The sequence below is a fragment of the Tympanuchus pallidicinctus genome, unplaced genomic scaffold (genome assembly GCF_026119805.1).
Source record: "Tympanuchus pallidicinctus isolate F22 unplaced genomic scaffold, pur_lepc_1.0 scaffold1, whole genome shotgun sequence".
NCBI classification, from domain to species: Eukaryota; Metazoa; Chordata; class Aves; order Galliformes; family Phasianidae; genus Tympanuchus; species Tympanuchus pallidicinctus.
Window position 1 is genome coordinate 1,414,775 of NW_026294618.1, and position 27,491 is coordinate 1,442,265.

Here is a 27,491-nt window from a genome sequence, read left to right on the forward strand (position 1 = left end):
CCTCCGTGTAGCTTCAGCAAATAACTGATGATACAAAGGAAGGGTTTAGAAAGACACTGAAAATTGAAGCTAGAATGCAAGACACCTTAGTCTTCTAAGATTGGGGACATGGAGCAGAAGATGGAAAATCATTTAGAATATACATTACTGAAGGGAAATGTGAAAGTTATTTGAATTGTAGTCAAACACAAAAATGTTTAGTATGTCGTCAAATTCCTTGAAATTGATTTTATTTCACTGTGGATTAATAACAGCACTGGCAAGGATTCTGTAAAGATGATAAATTTTAGAATTTGGGGGCATCTGGGACATGGGCCCTTATACTTGTGGTGTTCATCGATTCTCCATAGGAAAGTAGTCTTGAAGAAAGAATCACTCCCTTTGAACAAGATCCTGAAGATACGTATGTTTACACTTACCATGAACAGGAGGCATCTGGGTCAAGACCACAGGAGAAGAATTTTGCAGGTGTGAGGTGACTCACATCACTTCTGCTTTCTGCTCATAAGAAGTGAGGGAGGCTCAGCAGAAGAGTACTGTGACCAGAGGAGAGCCGTGCCAACAGGAAGCAGTACCAATGACTCAGTGGGTGGCATACTCTCAGTCTGAGCTACTGCTACTCTCAAGCGTCACCCAAAGCGATGGTAGGAGGGTATTCTTGGTACAGTGATAACATCTTTCAGACAAAGGGAACACACAATAAGCTGATTTCTCATGGTCTTTCTTCCTCCAGTTATGAATTTTCAGAAAGGTTCAGAACCTCAATGAAGAACTACTCAACCATCGCATTTGGTGTGACATGCACTGTATTGATACCCCCTAAACGGCCCCACAGTGAACTCATCCCTCCTGACTTCCAGATGCTTCTTTTTGACTATCAAGTCTGCAAATGACATGTTCCTAGAAGTACAATCCACTAACAAACCCCTGTGAGGTTAACTACAGAAGCCTTATAGGCTATGCTAAAACCCTTGCCGTATGAGCGGTCTCTATTCTCTCTCATGGCTACCTATTTATCAGAGGCACATCTCTGTGCCCATGATACAAGATTGCCTCCCTTCCTTGCCTTTCATCTTTTATACTCATCAAACGTGGGACAGCTTCCAAATCAATGAGTACCACTCATGATCCTGTTGAAGAAGGCAAACATCACGTACAGCAACAGGATCAAGCAGGAGAAGAAAAGTCCAAGAAATGAACTAAAAAGCAATTAAAAAACAAAACTAAACCAAAAACAAACAGAATTTTTAAAGAAAGCCCAGTAAAAAAGAGTGGGAACGCCGCAGTTTCTTTCTCATATGAATGTCATGTCTTCTGTGTGAAACAAAAGTCTGAAAGCCTTTCCCTTTTTCTCTTCATGAGGTTGAACAGGGTGTGCTTTGCACCAACACTCTGAAGCCATTTGGAGGTCGTGGGAAATAGGATCTCTCATACCGAGCAGGGATGGGAGCTCGGGTTTTCTTCCAGGAAAGCACTTTATTCACTAACCTGCTGTGCAGACCAAAAGCCAACCACCGCATGCTGTGAGGATCCTCCACTCGTAACTGTGCCCTCTAAGGACATCTACCAACATGGTGCCACGCTCCCAAGTTACAATAATAAGATCAGGCTCCCGGGCAGCGCTGCTGTTGCAGCTGCTTTGTAAAGTGAGGCAAAGTGGTTTGCTCCAAGTCACCCCGCACGCAGAACCCAGGCTCTACCAAGCATCTATTCTTACCTAAATCAGACTCCTGCCTCTCCCACACCCTGCCTCCCAGGCTGCGTTGGCCACAGGCAGTAGAGAGGATAGGTGAGGAGAGTGCTCTGAGTTTCCATTGGAAACTGTAGGATTTATCAGGAGTACTAATAGGCCTACAATAGAGCTGTTCTGCACTCAGAAATATATTTACACTTGTTAGGTGCAGAGGAGTGTTATAAACAGAACACGATGGAAAATGTACCCTTTGAATCATAGAATCACAGAATCCCAGCATGGCCTGGGTTGCAAAGGAGCACGATGCTCATCCAGTTCCAACCCCCTGCTGTGTGCAGGTCGCCAACCAGCAGCCCAGGCTGCCCAGAGCCACATCCAGCCTGGCCTTGAATGCCTGCAGGGATGGGGCATCCACAGCCTCGTTGGGCAACCTGTGCCAGTGCCTCACCACCCTCTGCATGAAAAACTTCCTCCTCATATCCAACCCAAACCTCCCCCGTCTCACTTTAAAACCATTCCCCTTGTCCCATCACCACCCACCCTTGTAAAACGCCATTCCTCCTCCAGTTCGTATGCTTACACAGAGCAGATTGTATTGAAATGTATATTTCTTCTTCCCATTTGATTCGCATGGTCTGCACTGTTTGCTGCTATCTGTTCTGAAATCTCCCCATAAAGAATCACAGATCCCCACAGAATCACAGATCAGAGAATCATAGAGGTGGGAAAGGACCTCTGGAGATCAGCCAGTCCAACCCACTATTACAGGAAGTTCTCTGCAGCAAGTTGCAATGCAACTGCAGAAAGAAGCATCATAAGGGGGAATCCCCTGGGATTTCCAGGAACTACCAGAAACCTCCCAGATCATTACCTCTGTTGTAGTGACAGTCCTTCAGTCAGCACAGATTTTCAGAACTTCCTCGAAATCAGGGCAGCCATGGCAGTCTGCACCATGGCTGGCTGCAGCAAAGAGTAAACTAGTCAAAGACAGCCTGGGCAATACACTTAATTAGTCTGGACACCTTGACTTTGGTGCAAACAAACAATGCTTTGTGCTTACCGAGGACATGGACCAAAGGATTTACTATGACTTCAGACAGTTAAAGATGCTCAGGAAACAACTTCTTAAAAATTGAATATTATTCCAGAGACCAGTGAGAGCAAAGAAAGTCCAGAGAAGAAGCCAGCCAAGTGGATAGACCTGTAAATGATCACAATAAATATATAAGCATATATGCATATATATACGCATACGCGTTAAGAGTTATTATGCTGGAATATCTTCAAGCCATTTTTTCATCCCAGAATGGGGATCTGGGATGTTTTTTTCACATCTTGATAGTTTTTGTTGGGCGACAGTTTATAGGTCAGCTGATGTCAGCATAGTCAGAGTTTAGTATGATTTCTTCTTCATTTTTGCCCAGTGCTGCTATATTTATTGGCCTGTTAACTTTCATTTTGGTAAGGTGATGCCTGAGCCAATGGAACATAACTGAAAAACTCCCACAAATGGTGTTTCTCTGTGCACTTCATACTCCACCTTATGCTTTATATTCTCATAATATATTACGAGTTTCTAATGTCTCCTTCCAAGAAATATCCAACTTTTACTCATAAATAATCTTAAAACAGTTTCGATTTTTTGGATATTTGTGTTTGTTTTTTTTTTTTATTCCCACTTCATCTCTGAAAATGACAAGCTCAGGGGCAAAGCTTGATCGACTGGCCCACATTAGACATTTCACAACTGTCTAAGCAAAGCTCAGATGTCACCAAACCCACTCGAGAGGCCCCTGTGGAGTTCAGCAGGTTATCATTTTCCTACTGTTTGATTTGTGGTTACTCTGCTTCAGTAACTGTAAAGAAATTAGTTCCCGGCTAGACAGGAACTGGTACAAAGAAGGTGGTGTTGATAGAGGTGTTGCTAACATTGACGTTTTTTTTTCCCCTGTAGGGGATATTTGTCCTTTCTTGTCCCAGTGCATTTTCCAAACAGTCATTACTTATCATTTCAGGGGGAATTTCTGTGCTGTGAGAGTGGTGAGGTGCTGGAACAGCTGCCCAGAGAGGCTGTGATGCCCCGTCCATCCCTGGAGGTGTTCAAGGCCAGGTTGGATGGGGCCCTGGGCAGCCTGGGCTGCTGTGAAATGGGGAGGTTGGTGGCCCTGCATGGCACAGGGGGGTTGGAGATTCGTGATTCTGTGATTCTGTGATTTTTATTTTTATTTTTTGAACATGCAGAAGTGATACCTTTCTCTATAAGTTTTTTTTCCCCTCTTCTTTGCATTCACATATCTATTTTTTAAGGTCTGCAGTCAGCTCTCACTGACTGTGGAGTTGGGCTGCTGCCTCTCTTCCATGAAGCTGCCCTTTCATTGTCAGATGTCAGTGCATTCATGCATGAAGTAGCACACTAGAAATAGATGCACATTTGGTCTGCAGACCAAACCACTGATGAACGCTACTGAAAAGACAATTTGAACCCAACTTGTGCAAATGAAGGAATCAGGAATTGCCCCTCCGGTCTCATTCACACAGAATGTGTTCTATAACATACCTACTATTTTTTTAAATGTGTGTTCCAGGACCAAATTTAAACTAAGGATAAATACAGCTTCTGCAGCAAATGTGTAGCAGAAAAGGTCCTTCATGATCTAGACTGTACTCTCAACCAATTCCCTCTCAGATGAAATAAGCTAAAGAGGAACGTATTTTTATCCACTGTGGATATATTCATATTTTGAGCTTTTTAAATTTAATCTTGAAAAGTGACAAAAATATCCAGATCCAAATTTCATTGCATCTGTGTGTATTGAACCACTTTGTTCTGAAAAAGAAGTTCATTTCCCCAAGTTACAGCAGTGGTATTTTTTCCTTCACTTTAACTAGTCAAAATTTGGAAAGAAAAGGTGCTTTTTAACAAAAGCTCTATGTTGCTTCTTTAAGAGAATGCTGAAAGAGGCCACTTAGAGCATGAATGCCTCAAAGTTTCTTCTTCGAGAAATGCAGTGAAATTGGCCTTTCCCATGGAAATCTTTGGATTTCAGTGAATAGATTTTTAAAAAATGAATTTAAGACTGATAAAAGTCTCTTGAAGGACTCCATTAGAGGGCCCCAGCGTTAACAAAAGAGAATAATAACTTCTCCCCATTACCAAGGAGTCAAGCTTTCTTTGACTTCAGCAGAACAATATACAGAATTCACTATATATGAATATATGTATATTATATATAATAATTCATTAATTATCTTGTTTAGTCTGTAGGGAAAAGGAACACATCACAGCTGCACTGTTTTGGCATCTGAAGTGTCCTGGTTTGTTCCTGGGTGTCTGCCAATGTGTTAGCTGTCACATAAGCATCACCAGGTGCTGAGAAAATCCCCCTCTCTGCCTGCTTTCTGTGTAGCTTGAACTGGCCTCTAATGCAGTGGCCAAGCAAACTTATGCCAATTCTCTTAGAGAAAAGTGTGATAGCAACTTGGTTGCTTGTGTTACACACACACACAAAAAAAAAGCTATAAAGAAGGAAGGATTCAGAGCACAGTACAATAAAGCTGAAGAATGAAAAAGACGTGGTCAAGATGATCGGAGTTGTTTGGCCCTGGTGAATGCCACAAGTGGCAGCACAAAGTGCCTGCACCGGGCAGAGCCCAGGAAAGATGCTCAGCAGTCAGAGCACTGCTGCCTTTTGTGTTCTGAGGATGGGCTTTGTGGCAAGCCTTCCCAAAGCAGCACTGATGTGGCAGAGCACCGGAGTCATGTACTGCACAGTGCATGTTTGTAACCGTTGACTCAGGGAAATTAGAGATGGAAAATACACTTAGGTCACTTGGTCCACACTCCAACTGTTTCAAGGCTGCTCCCTACAATGTGTTCTTCATTGCTTTGTCTAGTCAGCTTCCACCATTTCCCTGGGGGGACCATTCCACGTTGTAATAGACCTCCTTGTTAGGAAAATTTTCCTGATGTGCAGCCTAAATTTTCCTTGGCTCACATTCATCCCACTACTTCAGTTTAAACCTTCTAGTCAGCTCTTCACTACTCTCCACCTCAGACCCTTTTCTTCCACCAGAGGAAACAAATGAGTCCGATCAACTCAAGCCTTATGTACTTCAAAAATAGTGACTTCTTTGCCCCCTAAGACTAATAGTCAATACAGAATTGAAGATAAATACCCAAACTGCTCCATTTTGAAAGGAAAGATATGAATATGCTCCTGGTAACTTTTATTGCATTGGTTGACATGGCTTGAAAAGTCCAACATACACCATTAACTAAAACACACAGAGTTGGGCCCTGTGTGGAAAAGATCAAATTAGTCACTGGACAATGAAAGCTCAAACTCCTATAAAAGTTTGTATCATCATGAGCTCCATTTCAAATCGAGGTTAACGACCAGAGCCATATACCACTTCACTGGTGTCATCTAACATGGGCTGTGGGACACTAGATTTGTGCCACCAACACTTTGGTTTACTTTGGAGGATACAGAAGAAACAGTGAGGTCTGGATTTCAGCTCAGAGATGGCCAAGTGAACTTCAAAACTCAGTGCATTCTGCCAGCAGAGCCACGAGTATCTGGTGCTTTGATTCTGCCAAGTGGGAGAAGAAATGTCATTCTTTATTGATCATAAAATGAGAATAGTCAAAAAGAAGTTGAGGAAATGGATCAAGTAGCAGTGCAGATGAAACAAAATGCTTTAAGTAATTCTTGAATTACTGATCTGATTTTAATATCTTTAATAAGATGTATATTTTGAAATATTATCTTGGGCATTTTTCAATCTGTTTCGGGACCTCTTATTTGTGTTTAGTGACAAAAACAATTTGTTGCATTCAACATGAATCACCAAGTGCTTCAGCTGGCCCGAATCCACATTTTTTTCATACGAAATATGTTTTGAATGACAGTTACAAGCAGTAAAGCTCTTCACGAAGACTGTTCCAATAAGATCTCTCTCTGAATAAACTGAGACTTCAGCCAAGGTTTAAGATAAATGAGAAATCCAGACCGAGTGGTAGACGGGAACAATGTGGATCACATCAGACGTCGACATTATGCGATGTATAGCAAGTGCCTGGGAACCACTTCCACAAGAAAAAGCAGTAGTGAGAAGTTACTGCCCAGCTTTTTTTAGAATGAGAGCCTGCAGCAAAACCCAGCAAAGGGTTGTGGTATCCTTCTCTGACTTCTACTTCACTGAATTCCTCTTCGTTGAGATGAAGATTTCAGTTTCGTGATATCATTTGCTATTAATAAATATTGTTGCTGTCACAGTGCTTAAAATCCCCCCCTGTGCTGAGCTTTTCACCATGGCAGAACCAAAATACAGTCCTCACCCTCAAAGTGTACAATGTACACAGAATAAACGAGGGCACAGAGCAATGAGGGCTATGGACAGCTGGACAGCGTTGCTCAGCACCATGGTGCACCCAGGACAAAGGATGGGCTCTCATCCACTCACGCCATCTGAAAACCCGGCCCAGAATGTGTCACCATTATTTCCTTTAGGAGCAGTGCCAACTGCCTTGTGTCTTACAGCCTGCCTGTTCATGGCTAAGTGGAGAGCCACCGTGTCTGCCACTTTAGTGTCTGCCATGGCACAGCAAAAGAAAAGAAAATCTCACCAGGGAAATTACCAGAAGCATCAGAGAAAGCAAAAATATAATGCCTTTTAGATTGCATATGCGAGAGCAGCAACCCAGCTCAGCCGTGGGCTGTGGGGTCTGTGCAATCTGGGAGCAGTGCTGCCTACCTCGATGGTCCCCAGCCCAAAGTGAAGTTAACAGTGGGTTTAATGAGCAGAGGGTTTCCCAAACCAAAGGACGTGTGTGAAGTTTGTGGTTTGGTCACTGGCAGGGTGTCATAGCCACCCATCCCAAGCAGTGCATAGCCACACACCAGCACGACCGCTGCTGAGGGACAGCCTTGCTCACCCCAGCAATGCAAAGTCTTCTGCCCCATGGCATCTAATGAGCAGTTATCACCAAGCTTGCAGCTGTGGGTTTGAGATACAGCCTTGTGGTTCAGGGTGCAGCCATTCTCCTGATACAGGTGCCCTGGCTGGCTGCTCACAGACTGAAATAAATTGAATGGAAACCCAAAGAATTCTACAAAACGCTGTAGCGAAAGGCCTGGAAGGAAGCTGGAGGCACACCAGCCATACAGCTTTGTGGGCAGAGATGGGTCTCCTCAGGGGCGCCTGCAGGTGGTGACTGTATCTGGCATCCCAGTCAAAGCTATGCTGAAGATCCCTCTTGTCTATAGGAAGGAGTTCACTTCCAAGCACGCAGCTGGGCTATCACAAAGGAATGCACTCCCTACCACTGCTTCTTTCTGAGTTATTTTACTGAAGGATTTGAGTGTCCTTAAGGTGAATATGTGTACAAATATTGAAAGCACGATATGTGCTAGAGAAAACAAAGGGAAAAATCTCCTGGTCTCCTATTCCTCCTGGGTAAACCTGTGAGTTCTCCCACCTTCTTGAGTTGCAGTCTCATACAATATCGTACAGTCTGCTGCATCCTTAAATAATTCCTGCTGAAACAGCAGACACTGAGCACATCACTGAAATCCCATAAAGCTGCTTAGCTTCCAGCCCCGCATCCTGAAGAGTTGAATCTCTGGGAGAAAGCAATGACCTGGAGTCCTGCAGGATAACTCTCCTGGCCCAGAGCTGGAGCTGGATATTTTGCAGAGTTTCCAGTTTCACTGTCAGTCTTATTCTCTTGAGCTCCCAGTTCCCCTCTTCCAGCTCCTCACACATCGATCAGAGCTCAAATAAATGTGGTATGCTAAAGCTTCACCCGCTGGAAACAAACTGCAATTACCAAGCAGAGGATTCACTCCATTTACCTCTCGCCATCTGGAAGTTAAGCATTTGGCTTAAACTTATTGTCTGCAGACACAGAGAGGGATGGATGCTTCCAGGAGGAAATGCATCCCACTAATTTTAAATACCTTTCTCAGGCAAGGATCAATCACACGCTGAAAGCCCTTGCCTCTGCTTGATTGTAGAGGAACCTCAAAAGGCAAATTTGGATACAAAATTGTGGCGATGGGCAGCCCATCCTCAGTATTTGTTTACATGCAGATGTGAAAGATGAGATCTCTGTGCTTTGGGGCTTGATGGTGCAGCCCCAAGGGGGTGTAACACTTACCAATACTGACTCTCAGTCTAACAGACATGCTTCTTGCCTTGAAGTTTTACTCTGATTCCTTTTCAGTAAGAGTATCATCCGTCAGTTGTATAACAAATCTTACCCCGTAAGCTGCTGTCCTCATTCTTTGCAAATAACAGCAAATAAATTAATTTCTATTAATTTATCAGAATCAAGAGGTTGATACCTTTTCTACTCTTTGAACACATACCCAAGCAATAGATCTTTTGGCCTTTTGCTCTCTGAATCAAAATGAATAACGAAGAGAGTAATGCCTTGGTTGGCTGCAGATGAAGCACAGCCACGCATGTCCTGCAGTGCTTGAGTGGGGCAACTAAGTCGAAGGAGTAAAATAATTCACAAGGGATAGAAGTCAATGAAATTTGCTGAATAAGCAAACAATAAGCAAAGAATAAGGTACCTTACTGCATGGGATGCCCCTGGGCAGGACTCTTTGCTTGGCCCCTTGGTGCCACTTCCCTGGTGGTGCTGGCTGTGGGGCTTTGGGCAAACCTGGTTTAGTGGAAGGTGCCCCTGCCCAGGGCAGAGGGTTGGAGCTGGGTGGCCTTGAAGGTCTTTCCAATCCAAACCATTCTGTGCTTCTCTGAGTCTATGGCTTTACCAATGTCAGCTCTGAGCCCCACAGCTCTGCTCGCTTCAGGGGACCCTGCCTGCAGACAGACTGCCTTGGTGGCTCTCCAGCCAGTTACTGCACCTGTGTGAGAGCCAGCAGGGGCTGCCAAATACATCTGAAAGTCTCTGGTTCTGACCAGACAGCTTGGAGACTAGACAGCATCCAGTACTCAGCATCTAATATCTTTGGCTGTGGGACCACAGACATCTCAGCTCTTTTGGTAAGAGCCTCAGGAAAGCTCTTTTCCCTCCCTGCCAGCTGGATTACAATTGTGGCATTTTTTTTTTGGAGAAAGAAGTGCTTCTTCACAGCTGAGTATGTAATGATATTCACAACTTTGCACTTCATAGAGATGTACATGTCATGGAGAATGTTTCCTAATCTCTTACAGACCTAAATGAAGCCTTCTCTAACTTCAGTTGATAAAGCATCAGCAGCTGCATGGTAAGATTTGCTGAAGCTGTCTGTGCAAAGGAGCAGCTCCTGCATGGGTCCAGAGACGTCCACTGGAACTTTTGCCAATTGCAGGCTATAAAGGTCACTATTTGCAAAGGACTGGATAAACAAGTAAAACTGCACTCACTTGTCCTTACCAGTCATGTTGTACCAAGAGGGGGAGAATATGATAGTTATTTACTACTGTGTTAAACTGAAAGGGAGAAAGTGGGTTAAAAATGAAAATGGTTCCTTATTTTTTTTAACCATAGAAATTTCCCCATTCTTTCTTGTCCTATATTTCCTAATAGAAATAGGGAAATGGATAACTTTACTCTTGCTTTTTATTCTTTTAGTTCTCTGAAAGATAAAGTAGACAAATCAAAAGCCAAACTGTTTCTAAGCTGTTCCCTTTGTCTCATTTTCTTTAAAACACACAGAACTGAGAGGTAATGAAGGCCGTCTATGAAACATCTTTCTTTTCACCAAACACATCAGAAGAAACAAAACTGATCAACCCTAGAGAAAAAACCTGACTGAACAGTTCAGTTGCTTTGTCTTTCAGGCACAGGCACAAAAATATGGATAGGTTTATATACAAATATATATAAAGTAACAAAAACCTCAAATTCAAATACACCTGAGCTTTGGGGAAGTTTGTATATTCATTCAGTCTTTGTGGGTTAGGCTCATCTGTAACAGAAATATTTGCAGATAGACAGAATACTTCCTCTTTTATCTTATCTAACAATCTGTCTGCTGGGTTTTTCCGGGAGATGGCCTCAGATCCTGATATCTGAGAGCTGCACAGCTAAATTAAGGCGAGCTCACACAGAACTTCACAGAAGGCTTTCTTTCCTCTTGATTGCTACGAGCACTCAGTTCCTCTTAACTCTCTGGGATGAAAGACTGATCACCACGTAGCCTGGCTCAGCCTCTGATGGCCCCATGCTTGGCCCATCTTCAGGAAAATATTTTGGTTTGGATGCTGGATGTTTGTTCTTTGGGCAGACCATGGCTGAGATGCACAGAATAGCTCTGTGCACACTGCAGGTCCACAGCACCAAGCACATCCACATGCTGGGCTCCCAGCTCCAGTGCTTTGGACAAGCCAGGCAGCAGCCAAGGATACCTCACCAGCTGCTCTTCAGTTCACAGATTTTGTAGGGGTGAAGTCCAGATTCTCTCTGAGCTCTCCTCTGTAACAGGTTGCCCAGAGGAGCTGTGGATGTCCCATCCCTGGAGATGCTCAAGGCCAGGTTGGAAGGGGCTCTATGCAACATGGTCTTGTAGGAAGTGCCTCTTCCCATAGCAGAGGGTTGAACTAGGTGGTCTTTAAGGTCCCTTCCAACCCTTCTTTGATTTCCATTTCCCACACCTCTAGTGCTGACTATCCACTATGAGGACTGTCTGTGGTTTCACACCCTCAGTGCCATCTTTAGGAGAGACAGTTTGGCAGAAGGGAGAAGATGTTGAAATGTTAGGATCAACCCACATGTATCTGCCTAATTGCTGTAAACAGACTTGGCTCATTCATGCCCTTGAAGAAACCTAATCAGCAGTGGCAAGTAAATCTGACAGACTCCAGCCAAGCGCTCCTCTGCCTTCTGTTCATCCACTTGAAGGACAAAAATCTGAGGACATTCTTTAGTAGCTCTTGAGATCAAACTATTTCACATGATATTTTGAGCAATTTATCACATCTTTTATCTGTGTTGGTAATTATAATTACCCCTGAGAAATAAAGTACTGGGAAGTGCTCCAGCTTCAACAGAGCTACAGTGTGCAGCTTGGGCTGAGAGAAATTGGAATTTGTTTTCCAGTTTTTATTGTATAATTTCCTATCTGTGTCTCCCCATTTTACTCTGAGAGGTTTCATCACCTCTTGGAGCATTTTGACATGGGTAACTTCTCACCACTTCAGATTCTCTCTGTTTTCTGTGCAAGACCTCACCAATTTCTGCAAGCACTCATTTGGTTCATGGGTGAGAGGAAGGGAGTGAGCACATCTGAAAGAAATGCAAGAAATATAAACAGTTTTATTAACAATACCACAAAAACTTTTTTTTTTTTTTTTTTTTTAATATATGCAGCCGTTTACAAGGAGGGAATAAACAAACAAATAAAAAAAAAGCAAAACAAAATATTGGTTTTTTTCTTGGCATGTGCCTGAGCACAGTGAAGCAGCACAGAGCGCATGGACAGCATCGTGTAGGGTCTCCCTCCTCCACATCTCCACCGTGGGTTGTCCCTGGCCAGTGTCACCCTGGTGAGCAGGATGGGCCATGCAGCACTAAGGAGGTGGGGTGCCACGTGTGCCCTGCTGCGGTGCCAGCGATGAGGCCAGCTGTGTCAGGGCTCGAGCAATGACAGACAGGTGGCCGTTCATGGTCCGCAGCTCTGCCAGGATGTCACTCACATTTGCTGATCCCTGCTCAGAGCTCGAGGGCACGGCGTGGGCAGCCGCTGGCAGGGAAGCATCTTCTGGAGCCCTGTCTTCCACGGGTGCAGCATGGTGGTTGTCATCATGGGAAGGCGGTGGGGGTGCACTGTTGCTTCGCTTCACGCTTTCCAAGGAGCATGTTCCTACAGGTGGCTGGTCCTCCTCCTTCCCACGGATGGTGGCGAGTGTTGCTGAAGCCAAGAAAGGCAGCCAGTTGATGAGGTGGGTGGCACTGCCGGGTGGGACGACTGGCAGATAAAGTCCAGGGTGCAGGGATGAAGTAGAGGCAGGTGGTGCAGGAACAGCAGGGAGTCCAGGGTGAACTGTGCCAGCAGAAGCTGGCGGTGGTGGTGGAATAGGAGGTGGTTTGGGATGCAAGGCTGCAACGCAAGGGGGTAGCGGTGGTGAAAATGATGCAGTACCAGGATCAGAGGAAGAAGAGGGTGATGCTGGGGCAGTGAAAGGTCCGAGTTCTTCTGAAGTTGGTGGAGAAGTGGCAGCAGGTGGAGCATCTGGTGTGCAAGGGTCTGAGTCTGCAAGGAAGACATGTCATAAGCCTTGAGAAACATCAGCTACTTCTATGCATTTACTGTTGCCATAACTTCAGTGAGATTAGGTATTTTTGACACATGGAAGAATTTCACTAGCTGCTAGTGATGCTTTCTACAGGACAACTAGAAAGGAGACAAACTCAAAGAGCCATGGTATGGAAATATGCAATTTAAATATTTAAATATAAATTATTGTTCCACTCTCATTCTTCTGCCCATGGGCAGAATTCAACATTTTTCTCACTGTTGTACATGTTGTAGACATGTATTAACTGCTGAATTACCTACTGTGTATTCCTGACCAGTCACAGAATGGTTGTGTCCTAACTGACTCAGATCTCCCATAGAGATGTGGGGGCTGCATGTCACCTGCTGGAGGCAAAGTTAATCATTGCTTCATAGAAGATTCCAGTTTTCAGCATTCTGGTTTGATTGGACAAGTCAACACCAGAAGCAGCAAAAGCTAGTTGGAAGCTTAATGTCTTCAATAATTACGTTTTTGTGCACGGAAGCATGACCGTTTACCCAATTCAACTTATATACAGATCCCTCCCTGTAAGTATTTAGCAGTTTCAGTTACAAAATTCAACAAAGCAGAGACTGAGAAAGAAACTGTTCATGCTGTGCACCCCAGCTTGACAAATACACCAGTCTACAAGCAGTACAGTAGACCTCCAATTTCCACTGAACTCATTAGAAACATTTGTTCTTGGATCAAGTCCACTGTATACAGTGTAGGATGATAGAGCAGTCTCTGGGGAATACGCAAAGACTTGGCAAGGCATGCTGTGTTCCAAGGTGCTGTACCCACAGTGCCCAGTTGGTAAATACTGCATGGTAAGGAGGATCCTACTTCTATAATGATCTGAAAAGCGAGGAACACATTAGAAAACATCAGTTTTTCAACAGCCTCAAAGGTCTGCATACATGGAATTACTATACCATGTGAAGGAGCTTTATTTTAGCACTGGGAATGCATTACACAGAAGGTGGTGAGATGCTACAAGAATGGTCAGCATAAGGCAAATGGATTTTAAAACTACTTCTGCTGCAATTAAGTGCAAATTTTAAAGCCCTGCTGTGGATACAAAGACACAAATTAATAGATTTATCTACAATACTGATGTGTTAACACCATACTATTATTATTTCTGGCATCCAAAAAATCTGATGTGAGAAATTCATTTCCATTACAGGCTGGTTTGATATTTCAGATAGCAAACTGATGGTGAAAAGCAAACAAAGGCTTTTCCTTGTCTTAACCAAACCAGTTCAGCACGCAGCCTACAGAAATCCATCTTTGTTCCACATGAGACCACCATGTTTTTACTCAACAGACGCACGTGTTGGTTGGAGGGATTAAGACACAATGTTTGGCATGCCCTCATGTCACTGTGATCCTTATGGAAAGTTACTGCAGGTTGCCTGAAACAGTTTCCTTCCTTCATGTGTTGGCACTCATCCCAGTGCCAGGTCCCTGCCTACACGGGCAATTGATTCCTGCTCACTGGAGGTGGGCTAAGGATGCTGGAAGTTGGTTTTCAAAACTGTTACTGATTGGGTTTTGGGTTTTCTAAACAAAAACAAAAATAAATCACTGTTCAATTCCAGGTTCCGTTTCCATCCAAACCACCAAAGTTTGCAAAGAGTGAGATGAAAGGTTCAGGTTTGGCTCAACTGTAGTGTTAACCAGAACAGTGTTTATGGTCCATATATAGCATGGCTAATCCCTGTCTACACTGGCCAAACAAACCAAATCAAGAGTAATGTTCTTCCATATGCTAAAGAGCAGAGGAAGCTCAACAGACTTTGAGATAAGCTGGTTTAGCATTGTGACAAATGACTGTCATGCATGATTCTTGCATGGTTGAAGTATGATCAGGCTTAAAAAAAAAACTAAGACAAAAATTGGACAAAAATCTGGTCACCAAAGGCTCTTCCTCTTAGCTTCAGTCTTTCTGAATGCAGCATAAACAAGCCACAGCCTTGTCATCCCCCTAACCATGGCAGCAAGCTAACACAGTTGCTTATCATATAAAACTGGATGATTCTACTTATCTCCTTCTTTTCCAATTTTGTTTATCTTAAAGTTGCAACTCATCACAACTGTGCTCTTTGCTTCCTCCTCCTCCCTTTTCTTTGTACAGTTCCAGCACAAAGATGTCCTTCTTACCTGGAGCATTTGGTTGCACGCTCACTCTGAGGGGTGCTGGACAACGCGGCCATGCATGGCCATTGGCTCTCCTGCGTGTCCAGTTACAGATGCCTACAGTCCACAGTACCTCCTTCCTCATACAAAGACTGACTGTTCAAGGCAGGAATTTTACCAGTTGGAAAAATTAATATGTGACCCAGAAAACCTGGGATGGGATTCAATGCTTCTAAACAATGCCAGTGTGAAGAAATGGGAAGTCTTAGACACAGCCTGTATCTCTCTGAACAGCTTCAGAGTTACTTATTCCTGCTGCAGGCAGAGGGAGCTTGTCCTCATCCCTTAGGATAACTGATGTACCGTTATGGATTTCATGTCACCTTCAGCTTTATCTGTCTACATCTCATATAATCCCATGGCCTTTCTTCACAGGCTGTGGATTAAATAGTTCTGGCATGTAACACACCTGACACTAAAGCAGCCTCCTGTTATTGCTAGAATGAGAAGTAAGTATAGAAACGTGGAATTATAGAACAGCTCGGATTGGAAGGGAACTTGAAAGATCATCTGGTCCAACCTTTTATGGAAAAAGGGTGCCTAGATGAGAATACCTACTTCTGTTCTAGACGGAACTTTTACTGAGCTCCCTGTCTAACTGTGTCTTGTACTCTCAAAGTATCCTGGTCTCTCAGCTGAATGTAAAGAAAATGGGGCATGCCTTTGGATGACTAATTCAGCTGTGGATGCCATGTTCTGGAAATGTCTAAATTTCAAAAGAGAACTTCTGCTCCAGATGCCTAAAAATAAAATGTGCCCTCCTGATTTACCATGGATCTCTTAAAGAGAATGCAGTTGCACATCTTTGTGTTCCCCATTTGCAAGCAAGAGGGAAATACTTCAGTGTTGCCATTACTGACTTAAGAACTTAAGGATATCAGAATCTCTGAGGAAATAGGCCAGGTGATGCAGTAATGAGGGAGAGGTAACGAGCAGCTCCAGGAGAGAATTGCCTGCAATGCTGCCTGCCCATGATGATAGATGCTACAAAAGATTAATGGGTTGCCCTGTGAGCGTGGGGAAGCTGGAACTTTTAAAAATGAGTTCATCTGTATGACAAGAACATGAATTTAACTTCTCAAACAGTCTTGGCTATCTTAGCTGCCTTTGTTTGACTACTGATTTTATCTGCCTCGCAGTCAAACTGTGCAAACTGATTTCTTAGTTTTTTGTCAGCCAAAAAGGGAAAGGTCTGTGAGGGGGAAACCTTAAGGGAAAAGCGAGGACATGATTTTCCACTGACTGACATCTGCGTGGGATTCAACTCAGCTCACTTCAGCTGTTTAATCTTGCATTTAGTGGGAGCCAGCCAGGCTCTTTCCTAGGCTCCAGCAGAGACAGCAGCACCTCTGGGAACAAACTGTCCCAAGCTTTGGTTCCCTAAGAAGGATTGACAATCATGCTGTGGAGTGTCATGCTCAGGGGGTGTCCTTCCTCCTTCAGTGCTTCTTGTAGGACCATGTCACCTATCTTAGTTGGGCAAACTAACTACTAAACGGTCGAAGTTGGGAGATTTGGATATAAATAATCTGGTGGGTGGCAACCCTGCCAATGGTTCTGCTCGGTACTAAATGGTCTTTGAGGTCCTTTCCAACCCAAGGCATTCTATGATTCTGCAATTCTTTGCAATAAATTCCTATCGTATCAGAAACTGTAGGTGGATGGTGTTGCCTCTGCATTCCCAGGAAAAGGCATAAAGCTGTGCAGATGAGGGATAAGGTGCAAGAGAGTGGAGATGGGCTCCCACAGCACTTGGAGAAATGAGCTGGAGGTTTAGAAGGTGACCACGCTCTGACTGAGTCATCACCAATCAGGTGATCCATTTCAAAGATAAAGGATGCTCAGATGCTGAAATGAGTCACACAGTGATGCAGTGATGCAGCAACCTGCAGGAGCCCTTTGTGCACTGCCCTTTCTGATCGAGTTTCTCAATCAGCTCTTAAGCTTACGGTGTGTGTGTGTGCCCGTGAGCCCAAACACGGGTGTGCACTCCCATTTGGCACTGCAGCTGCGTCCCAAGAAAGTCTACATAAATAATCCTGCCTTCTTCTGTGAGAAGTGAAACTCAAGTCCTGACAGCTTGTGGTTAATGAGAGTCCAACAGCAGCATTTAGCTATGCAAGGGTGGTACTTCTTTTGCATGGACAAATTCCATTTCTGGAATCTGGATTTGGCCTCTCAAAAACCAGCACTTCTGTGCTGCTCAGTTTTGATTTGGGTACTGAGAGATGCTGGTTTGCACTGCTGGTCTGTAGTCAAGGTGCAATTCAAGCTGAGAGGGGATGCAACTTCAGCATTGGGTACAGACACTACTGGACACAGCACTGGCTTCAGAAACAGAGTCTGATTTTAGACATTGTGCCAAGCACCCAGTTTTGTAAGAAGCCAAGTAAATAAGGGCTGTGAACACTTGTATGATTTTTGAGTGAGAAGCTTAGGATCGTATGTAAAATTCATAAAACCACCAGGCAAGTTTATTGTTAAATATTTTTAAAGTAAAGAAAAGCACACTTCTATCCTGAGCGTATGGAAATTATACATATCAGAATCTTTAAGGAAAATCAAGTGATTTATTGTAATTAAATATGCCTACCCAAACTCAGAGGTCTAGTGTGAAATACTAATTTGAGAAAACGCATTCCAAATCAGTCCTAATCTTCTAGATTTGAAACTCAACTTACAGATCCCTCCCATAATTTAAAAGAAAAAATAATTTTTTGGGGGGAAATATTTGTTGGTTACCAGAACTGTGCCGTAATGGAGCATGTGGCAAAGCCTGTTTCGGGGGCCAAGACCTTTCACCAAAAGGACTCTGCCTCTGCTGTCAGATCGAAAGTTTATTGGTTGAGTCACTTCAGCTCTGGGTTCCTTGCATTTTAAGAATCCTCATAATAATCCATGAGCTGCTCTGAAGATTTTAGTTCACTTTTGAGTTTTGGAGCAACAGAAAGATTTTCTGACTCCATAAACTTGTGCATCTCCTTGGCATTCTTTTAATTTTTATTTTCCCTTTATTATTATTTTATTCTATTTCAGGGCCTGTGTCCCCTCTTTCAGGTACAGCACACCAGGGCTGCTCGGACTGCCTTTTCATGACTAATCACACTATGACTCCTGTGGAGTTGTGTTGTTTCAAAATTTCTTGGGTAACAGTCTGTTATGAGTACATACTTACTCCTATGTCATGCGAACAAATGTGTTCTCACAGTTTGTCATGGGCCATCTGCTGTTTCATCTTTGTCCCTGGCTTAATTTCAGTGAGACTTTCTTCACTTCCTGACAAAATGTGCTTCTTTTTTTTTTTTGTTACACTCACTTGGGACCAGATTTTCCAAGAACCTGAGGTCTTTCTTTGACACCTATGGGTCAAATCCAGACTTGTTGGAGCTCCTGCTGCTTCCTACAGCAGCAGAGTCCCCATGGATGCGCTGACCTCTCCGTAAGGAGAAGGGAGGAAGGAGAACGTAGGCATTAAGAGGGGCAGTGCTGTTGGGAAGCAGGCAATTCCTCTCGACAGCATTTGTTGCATAACACATTGCTCCTGCTGTGCTCAAAGCACTGCACAGATGAGCCTCACTCAGGCTGCAGCGCATGGGGCCAGACTGGAACATATGAAAAATGAAATGCGTGGCAGGGCCCCACGATGGAGCCAAGAGCAAAGCCTACTTTCATCTTCCCCATCAGCTGACATTGCCAACACAGCCCTCTGATGGCTCCTTTACCCTCTGCTTGTTCTGATGCATCTTCTTCAATTGAAGAAATCATCTTTCCTACCTTTTTGCAGCACAGAAATAAGGCAGAGCAGGAAATTCTCTTCTGCTTAAGACTGCCATTCTTACTGTAGGCATTTTCTCCTCTCCATCCATATATATGTCCACCTTCCCAGCACCTTGCTGAGGATGGAGAACTGGTTGGACAGCAGGTTTGGGTTCTATGAAACTAAAATGAGAATGTCAACTACATGAACAGAGCCAGAAGAAACAGTAAGGAAGTGGAAGCACTGCAGCTGATCAGAAGTGATTGGTCTTCCATGCTGCCTCCATGATTGGTCAGTAACTGCTGCCCCAGAGGAAGCCACCTGCAACCCTTCAATATCAGCAATGTCATGCACTGCCACAGGAAACTTCCCTGATGTGCCATTAATGAGTCAGTCTTTCAGCCCAGAAGAGATGTTTACATTGCCCACGCTCACCTTTTACACCATTTAGGCTATCAAATTTGATTTAAGATCAGGCTCAAATGGACAACAATTGCATCTGGAAGTAGAGTTGGTGCTCAGTTACCTTTTTGAGTCTATCCAATAGCTGTCCCAGAGAGAAACCCACAAGGCGTTTCCTATCTCCAAGCAGATAGCTCTTCCACGGCACTTAATTCCTCTGAAAGTCTTGTTTTCCATTTTCCTGCCTTAGTAAAAACTATTGTGTTTCTAAACGCTCTTATTGTGTTCCTATTAGTATTGTAAACAGCCCAGCTGCTTTCCTTTTTCCTTTCCTTTACCCTTTTTTTCTTTTTTCTTTGAAGAGATTTTGGTCTTAACCGCTCTGGCAACTAGTTCTCAGGTTGGTTTTGCACTATATGAGGATGTATTTCCATTTACACAGCAGATCTTCTGAACTGGATAGCACATTCTCTAAAACCATCTGCTCTTTGTACCTTTCTCCATTGCATTTCCTGACACGTGGCCCTAGAATAAGCCAGAGATCACAGAATCAGAGAATGGCTTGGGTTGAAAAGGACCATGACGATCATCCAGTTTCAGGGCTTCAGCAGCTACTAAGTGATGCAAAAGAGAAGAGACAGGATGTGTATCATTTGCCTTAAAACTAAAGGCTGAGGCAACCAAGAACTTGACAGAAAGAAATCCTGAAAACTGGGACTTTTTTGTTCTCTGCTGATGGAAATTTGTTTGATTTCTTTATGTGTATGCTCTGGAGCTTTCCAAGCCGATTCAAGTATTTCTTAATCAAATGTAGTTATGTTACAATACTATACTATTCTTTTTTTCCCCAGGAAAAATATGAGACAAACCATGCAATCTCATGGGTCTTGTAGTCAGTGAGTCAGGTCTGGAAATTCAGTACACATGAGTCAATGAGATTTCAGGTTCTGACAGACGTGGTACAGCCAGCAATGGACAGGCCTCTGTTGCCCACGCTGTGTGGCTCCTCTTGTGCTGCTTAGTGAAAAAGCTGGGTTGTCCTCAACCTGTGCCATGAGATGCTTTCAGTGGGGTCGTCCCTCTCAAAGGTCTGTCACAGCAGTGTTTCCCTCTGAAACAGGGTGATTACATCTTTCCTCATCTGGCTGCCCGAGAGCGAGGTTTGGCTAAGCCTTACAGTCCATACAAGATTTCTATGTCATAGAAGACTCATAATATTTAATGCAAGAAACAAAGAAAACATGTGAAATGTCTTCTCCAATCTTGAGCATAGCTGGGAATGTTGGCTTTCATTGACAAGCAGTATGTGGGTGAGAAAGGGAGAGGATCTGCAGGAGGCCCTGATTGGGCAGAGTGCGAGAGCACCTCTGTACAACTTATTTGGCTGCTGCTTTGCCTAAAAGTCTACAGACCAAAACGTGCTTTCCAAGCTAAGGGTTGATACTTGAGCTGATCTGAAGGTGATAAGGGAAGGTAGGAAGGCAGGTGAGGAAGGTAGCTGACTCACACAGCCCATTCTATTTTCACGTGTTTCGTAGTATATACCATCCCCAGAGACATGGTGTAAGCTTTTTTTAGTAGGAAAATAATGTTGTAATAAATGTGCCCCAAAACTGCACAGCCTGAGGGGATTTCTTTGTGTGCTCATACAAAGAAGCACAGCATGGACTGTACCTTGCCTAGAGAATTCATCTGGATGGGAGATGGCCATACCTGAACACCTGAGTTAAACAGCCTGGACATGAGTTACTCCTTCAAATAATCTACTGCATCTCTCTGTGAACTTACCTGAGTGTGTGGAGAAGGTTGGAGGGGAAGAGCCAAATTTCCTAAATCTCTGTATTTAGATCTGGGGATTCTTTCCTAATCACTTGTGACAGATGTGGGAGAACGTGTTTGCTCCAAGGAAAATCTTTTGGGAAAGTCCTGAAAGATTAGGTTTACTCGTGATCTGATCCAGGTCCTCAGTGCAGAGTGGGTGAGTGCCAGCCTGCATCCAGACATGCTTACTGATCTCCTACAGGCTCTCTGTCTGAACTGAAATCCTCTCCCAGGCCTGAAGGAAATTTGTAACACACAGCCAAGGCAGAACCAGTGCCCTGAAGATATACCTTTTGTCCTAACTTTCATTTCAGCTGCTAGATATGCCCAGGCAGCCGTGGCAGGAATCATGGAAATACTGTCTTCACAAAGACATTTTGTCTCCAAGAACATTTTCATTTTACACCCAAGTCTAGCCGGAGGTGAATTCTTTTGTTTAGTGAAGAGCCACAGCTCCTTTGGAACAAAATGTTCTCCTGTAAGCCGGGTGAGCCTCTGGTTTTATTGAAGAACAGTCCTGCAGACCAAGACAATGCTGTACTTCACTACCCTTTTTGAATTACCACTCTGTCATTTCCCAGAGGAACATGATCGGCCGACCACTAAACTCTGCTTTAAGATCTTATGCCCGATCTAAATGAGACAGAATGAAGCCCTGGAGAGATTTCAACCCTTGCTTTGTTGAAACAACATTGCTTTGTTTGGAATGCATTTGCCTTTGTACTGGGGAATGAAAATGTAACCCAGTGCCAGGTTTGAAATATATAAATACAGTGCCTCTCATATACATAAAGAGATCCATAGCATATGCTCTTGTTCTTACACAGCCTTTTTTCTCTTAGATCTTCAATCAGTATTGAAACCTTCAAACACGGGGTCTTGTGCAGCTCCATGAAGGAGGAATGCATCATCTCTGAGTTACAGGCTGGAACCTGGTTAGGAAATCTGCAGCAGACTTGAAATGAAACCCAGACCTGTTCTACAGCTGTAGCCTCAGCTTCCTCCTCATCCTGTTGGATTACACAGGCCAGAAGCAGCCCAACCAAGGGTGACACTGCTGACAGCTCCAGCCAGTGGTCACCACCTCCTGGTGCCTGAGCCTTCTCCATGCTTTACCCTTGGGTTCTGATCTGAACAGATCTGGGATATGATCAGATGGTGGTGAGGCACTGGCACAGGTTGCCCAAGGAGGCTGTGGATGCCCCATCCCTGCAGGCATTCAAGGCCAGGCTGGATGTGGCCCTGGGCAGCCTGGGCTGCTGGTTGGCGACCTGCACACAGCAGGGGTTGGAGCTGGAGGAGCGCTGTGGGCCTTTGCAACCCAGGCCATGCTGGGATTCTGTGATTCTATGATCCAGATCACAACGCCTCCTGAGGTTGAATCCTGAGCTGGCAACAGTTGGAAAACTGAGACTACATCTTCTCCCTGTCCCTTTAACTAATGCTACATGCATGTGAGCACACAGATTTCATGAAACCAGGGCCACCCTTTGCTATGAACTGTGCATGGCACAATACCTTGTATCAGCAGTCAAAGAATTCGGGGTGTGAAGCGCATGCTAAGGGTGGAGGAACAGCTCTGGGAGCTCCCCAGGCCCTCGTCCCGTTGTCTATCAACTATTCCTGCTGCCACTCCTCCTGAATAACCGCCCAGAGACCACATCTGCCCGCTCACAGAGCAAACAGACACGTCAGCCCTACACAAACAGAGGCGTTCTTGTCCCTTGCATCCCTTGGTGCCAACTCCCATCTGATATTTTGGGCTGTGCAGGGTGGGCTTGGCTGCATGCTGGGTGGAAGAGACACCTCGGCAGGGCAGGAAGCAGTGATTCAGCTGCTGCTGTGTCAATATTTACCCGGGGGCTCCAGCCATAGGTGTGGGATAGTCCCAATGGGGACACACTCCCACTCTCCTGAGGAAGGTAACCAGAGCCACGAGCCCCAAAGGGTGCTCACATCCTTCTCCTGGGAGCGTGCCCTCTTTTTTTAGGCTGCCTTTTGGATGCAAACTGGCGCACTGGGGCTGCGTCTCTTTTTCTTGTTTTTTTTCTAATTGTAGTCTGGAGTTTTCCTTAATGGGACAGAGAAGCCTTTGAGACTGGAAATGTGCTCGTCTCTTTGTTTCTGGTAAGACATAACAGTGGCCCCATGGGACTGTGCTCCAGCAGGGATATTTTAGCTCTGCCTGGCTCCGTTTGTGCTGGCCCCACGCTCTGGTTGCTGTTTGTCGCTGGGCTGCAAGCTCTGAGACTGGAGCCCTGCATTTGGCTGGACTTCCCAAGCCTTTCCACGAGGCAAATAGTAACACTAATTTCATCTGGACACTGTATTTCTTGCTTACGTTCCTGAAGGGCTCTGTTGTGCTCCTTCTGCCTCAGTTCTCAGTGTCAAAAGTATTGCTAGATTTCACACCAAGGTGGTTGCATCCTGCTGGCAGATGCCTGTGTTCTTCTGTTTGAGAGATGGAAGGTGAAGGAGCATTTTGTGATTGTGTTTGATAGATGGAGAGACCTTTCTGGCCCACTCCCCCACTGTGGTTCTTTGAAGGTGTTGAGTATGAACCACCCTACAGAGCTCAGCCTCAGATACACCAGTGTGAAAAAGGAATGATTCCGTCTGCCCCAGTGCCGTTACACCAGTATAAGCATGGGAGATGGAGGAGGAATAGGCCTGCAGGGTTTTTTGCTTTGTTTTTCTCGGGGGAGCCACGCTGACTGTAAAACCACAGTAAAATTATTTTTAAATGAGAAAAATCTCTTTAAGACGTGGAATGAAATGCTGCAGTTCAGAAAGTCCTGCGGTATTTGGTAAATAGGGCAGTTTGCTGCAAAGGGAGGAGCGAGTATCCAGAGACAGGATGGCTGCAGAAAAAGGCTCCGAAAACGAAGTTGCTTATGAATTACATGATCAAAACTTCTCACAGCACGAGACATGAGATCGTAAGGGCAGGTTTATTCTCAGCACATGCGTGGAAAAATGCAAACCTCAGTAAGAACCTCTGAGTAAACCTGAGAAAAGAAAATGACTGTGCCTGGAAATGTTTTGGGGATGGTGTTTGTCAATTGATGAAATGAGAAGCTGCTGTTTGACGTGCTGTGCGCAGCAAAGATGCAGGCAGGCTAAGGCCAAAGCAGGAGATTTTTGGTTTTTCCCCCAGTACAATGAATGCATGGAGATTTTGCTTTGTGTGGCTTTATGTGGCTGGGCAGGAGGTCACAATTACTCATGCCACCAGATTCCAGTTTGCCTTCAGCTTTGCTGGTTTGGATGACAAGCCTTCACCACTCAGCTTCGTAGCAGTGGCAGCAGCTCTCCCGCCAGGGCAGGGATGCTCCTTATGCAGCACCATGCAAAAAGAAGAGTAGCTTGAGCCAAAGAGCACCTATCAGGCTCTGGCTCCTGACTTTAAGTAACCCCATGGTTTGATTGTGTTCGGAACCACTCTCATGTCTTGGATCACCTCTATCACCAGTATCTCCAATGATGTCTTTTAATGGAAAGAGGAAGCTTTATAAGGGCAGAAGACATGCATCCCGTTAGGACAGTTCCTCTATAAGTCAAGAGGCTTCTCATTGCTGCACAGGACCTAAAGAAGGGAGGGAGGGGAGTTCTGACAGCTTCAGGAATCTTCAGGATTCCCAGAAGGAGGGAAGACCAAAGGGTCAGCTGCCTTGTAAAAGAAGGGCTGCTTGGTTAACTTTATGGAAAGAAAATGAGATGTGAAAAGACAGCATTTTGTCTTCAATAAGGAAGCCAGGAACACAACCAGCTGGGTAGTCTGTGCTGCCCAGGAATATTCAGAGAGCAGGGTCAGAGGGAGCCTGGAGGGCATTGGGAATGTGAAGAGAGACAGGAGGGCAAAGCAGCGATGCAGGACTGCTCCCAAAGTCCATAAATGAGTCAGCAAGAGAGGTCGACCTGAACCCCAGCTTAAAAGGGAGACAATGAAGTCTTCCAAAGAAAAAGGAAAAAGAAAAACCCTGTATCCATCTATCCATCTGTTCTATAGACAACGACTACACTGGCATAGAGATAGGGAGAATGTTTAGAGAAAACATTGTTGCTTGATCTCTCTGACCATTATGAAAGAGAATGCACATTCAGAAATGACTACAAAACCCCTAAATCATACCTGGATAGCTCACACTATAGCTAATACTTTCAGCATTGCATACAATGTCAAAAAGAGGCACAGCACCCAGCCAGTCCTTGTGACATTATAATTAGAGATGGGGCTTGCATCAAAAATCCAAATGTGGAGCAGTGCTGTGAGTCAGCCAAGACGTGCACACCAACATTGTCATTATCCTGAATTTTGTCATTTATAATGAAATCTAAGTACTGCAATCTTCATGATGTTTGAAATTTGGGTCAAGAGACAACCCCACATTTGCTATTTATCCTTGCCCTCCAAGACCCAAATTCAGTAAAGTGTTTAAACACATAGCTGGGAGACTATAGGATTTTGGAAGCAGTAAATAAAGCTGCACAAAGTTGGATGGAGAACCACCAGAAAGCAACTGCACCTATCTTAGAGGACTACAGCAGCACAGGAGGGAAATAGTCTGTTAAGCATGGCAGATCCTCACTTGATATTTTGTTTGAATTCACAGTTTTTATTACATGTGTAGCAGAGACACTGTGTGAAATGAGCCATTCTAACCACAGGCCGAGAAAACATACTATACAGCAAGTCCCACTTTCTTTTTTCTTCCTTTCTTCCCAATAGAAGCAAACAAAATCATCCAAATGTCCCAGCTGTTTACTCCGAATGTTGCAAACCGCTGGGGCTGATCCTTTTCAACATGTCAGTGTTTGGCCTCTGCTCTACTTTATCCCGGATTTCACTTTCTTCCAGGTACTACCAGCTCCAAATGCTTTGAAGACAAGTCTGAAGCACAGTTTTAATAACTTTTGCCAGTGTAACATCTGCACAAGAAATAAGGACTGTGTGCATTCCCTCTTCCAGTGCTGAATTGGACTCATTTAGCAAACCCAATTCAACATAAACGCCTGGTAAAACCTATAGAAAGACAGATCTCATCCACCATGCATTAGAAGTGAGATCAGCCTGGCGTAACACATTTTAAGAAATCCCTGCATGATACATTGAGCAAAGGTGGACCTGTACTCCTGACGTCAGTAAGTGATGTCAAAGCACTGGTACTTTAAGCTTGTGGGGGCTACTTTTTTCTCTTAATGCTGTTGATATTCCTGAACTACACCATGGTCTGCTCACAAGCAAACAGCCTCCAGGCCATACTCCTGTCCATCCGCTGCACACTTACAAGTCTTAAAAATGTGCTAGCACATCAAAGAGGTCAAAGTCAATCATGGGATTTAGAGTAGAATTTGACTTAGAGATGTGAATAAACCTTTCTCCTGGCATATACAACACAGTAGTTTTCCCAAGATTTGTTGTTCCTGTGGAAGGAATCTATGTTTTCCCAATTTTGATGATGAATTTAGATTGATTTTTCTCATGGTGTGGAAATGCAGTAAGCTCTTCTTTCTTTGACAGTTTGGCTGTATCTTCTGTAGGTAAAATACTATGATCTCCTGCTGGAGATATATATACTCCTTATAACAGAGTTTCTTGCCCACCTCAAATATTCTTAATTATGATATATAGAGCTAGTTTTATTTCCCATGAGAAATAGGAGCTGTTCCTTCTGACAGAAATGGTAAAGCTGACAGGTAGAAAATCTTGAGCTGCTGTATGCCTCAGTGATTATAAGGCATGGTTTTGTAGTCACCCAAGTTGTCCCTCCAGAAGACATTAATTCTTCTGTCCCTCCAGTATGGCAGTTTTTAACTCCATGGTTGCAAAACTCATTACAAGTTTCAAATGAAACATAAGTGAAGTGCAAAACAGATTTTGTAAATGGAAGGCTTACAAACTTTCTGTTGATTGTCCACAGTATTAGAGATGAGTCAGATTTTCCAAAGGATTAGGCAAAGTGGAAGCCTGCAATAGTAGGAGGTTGGGATCAGTAACTTAGAAGGTTCTCCCTGTCCTGCACTTGTGGAGGGTTTTCCAAGTCATACTGAAGAAGTTAAAGACCACTTGTGTGGTCTGAACTCAATACCTTCGATACACACTTCGCACTGACATTTTTTGTGACCATTGTTTAAGAGAGTAAGAGCAGGGGAGAGATGAGTCGTCTGCATGAAGGTGCCACAGTAACAATGGAGAGCACCATACAAGCTAGCTGACAGCTCAGGAAACTGAAGTGGACACACGTGCCAAGAAATACTTCAACAGGAGGAAAGAGCTTCATCTCTCTGGCCTCAGGATCCCACCTCTAGAAGCATTACTTGTACTACCAACGCCTGCTCAGTCCTGGACCTCCCTTCTGAAACTCAGTAGTTACAGCAGTTATG

At 44.2% G+C, this 27,491-nt stretch overlaps 1 protein-coding gene and 1 long non-coding RNA gene across 3 annotated transcripts in view; both read right to left on the reverse strand.

Moving 5' to 3' along the window:
* LOC128086017 (uncharacterized) overlaps window positions 1–27,491 on the reverse strand; it is a 382,551-nt gene that overhangs the window by 177,647 nt on the left and 177,413 nt on the right. The window lies entirely within an intron of this gene.
* RUNX2 (RUNX family transcription factor 2) overlaps window positions 12,088–27,491 on the reverse strand; it is a 152,489-nt gene continuing 137,085 nt past the window's right edge. For both annotated transcript variants that reach the window (XM_052692467.1, XM_052692458.1), the window contains one exon: window positions 12,088–12,900. In XM_052692467.1, coding sequence (XP_052548427.1) covers window positions 12,218–12,900 — 683 coding nt within the window. In that variant the 3' untranslated portion in view covers window positions 12,088–12,217. The remainder of the gene's footprint in view (window positions 12,901–27,491) is intronic.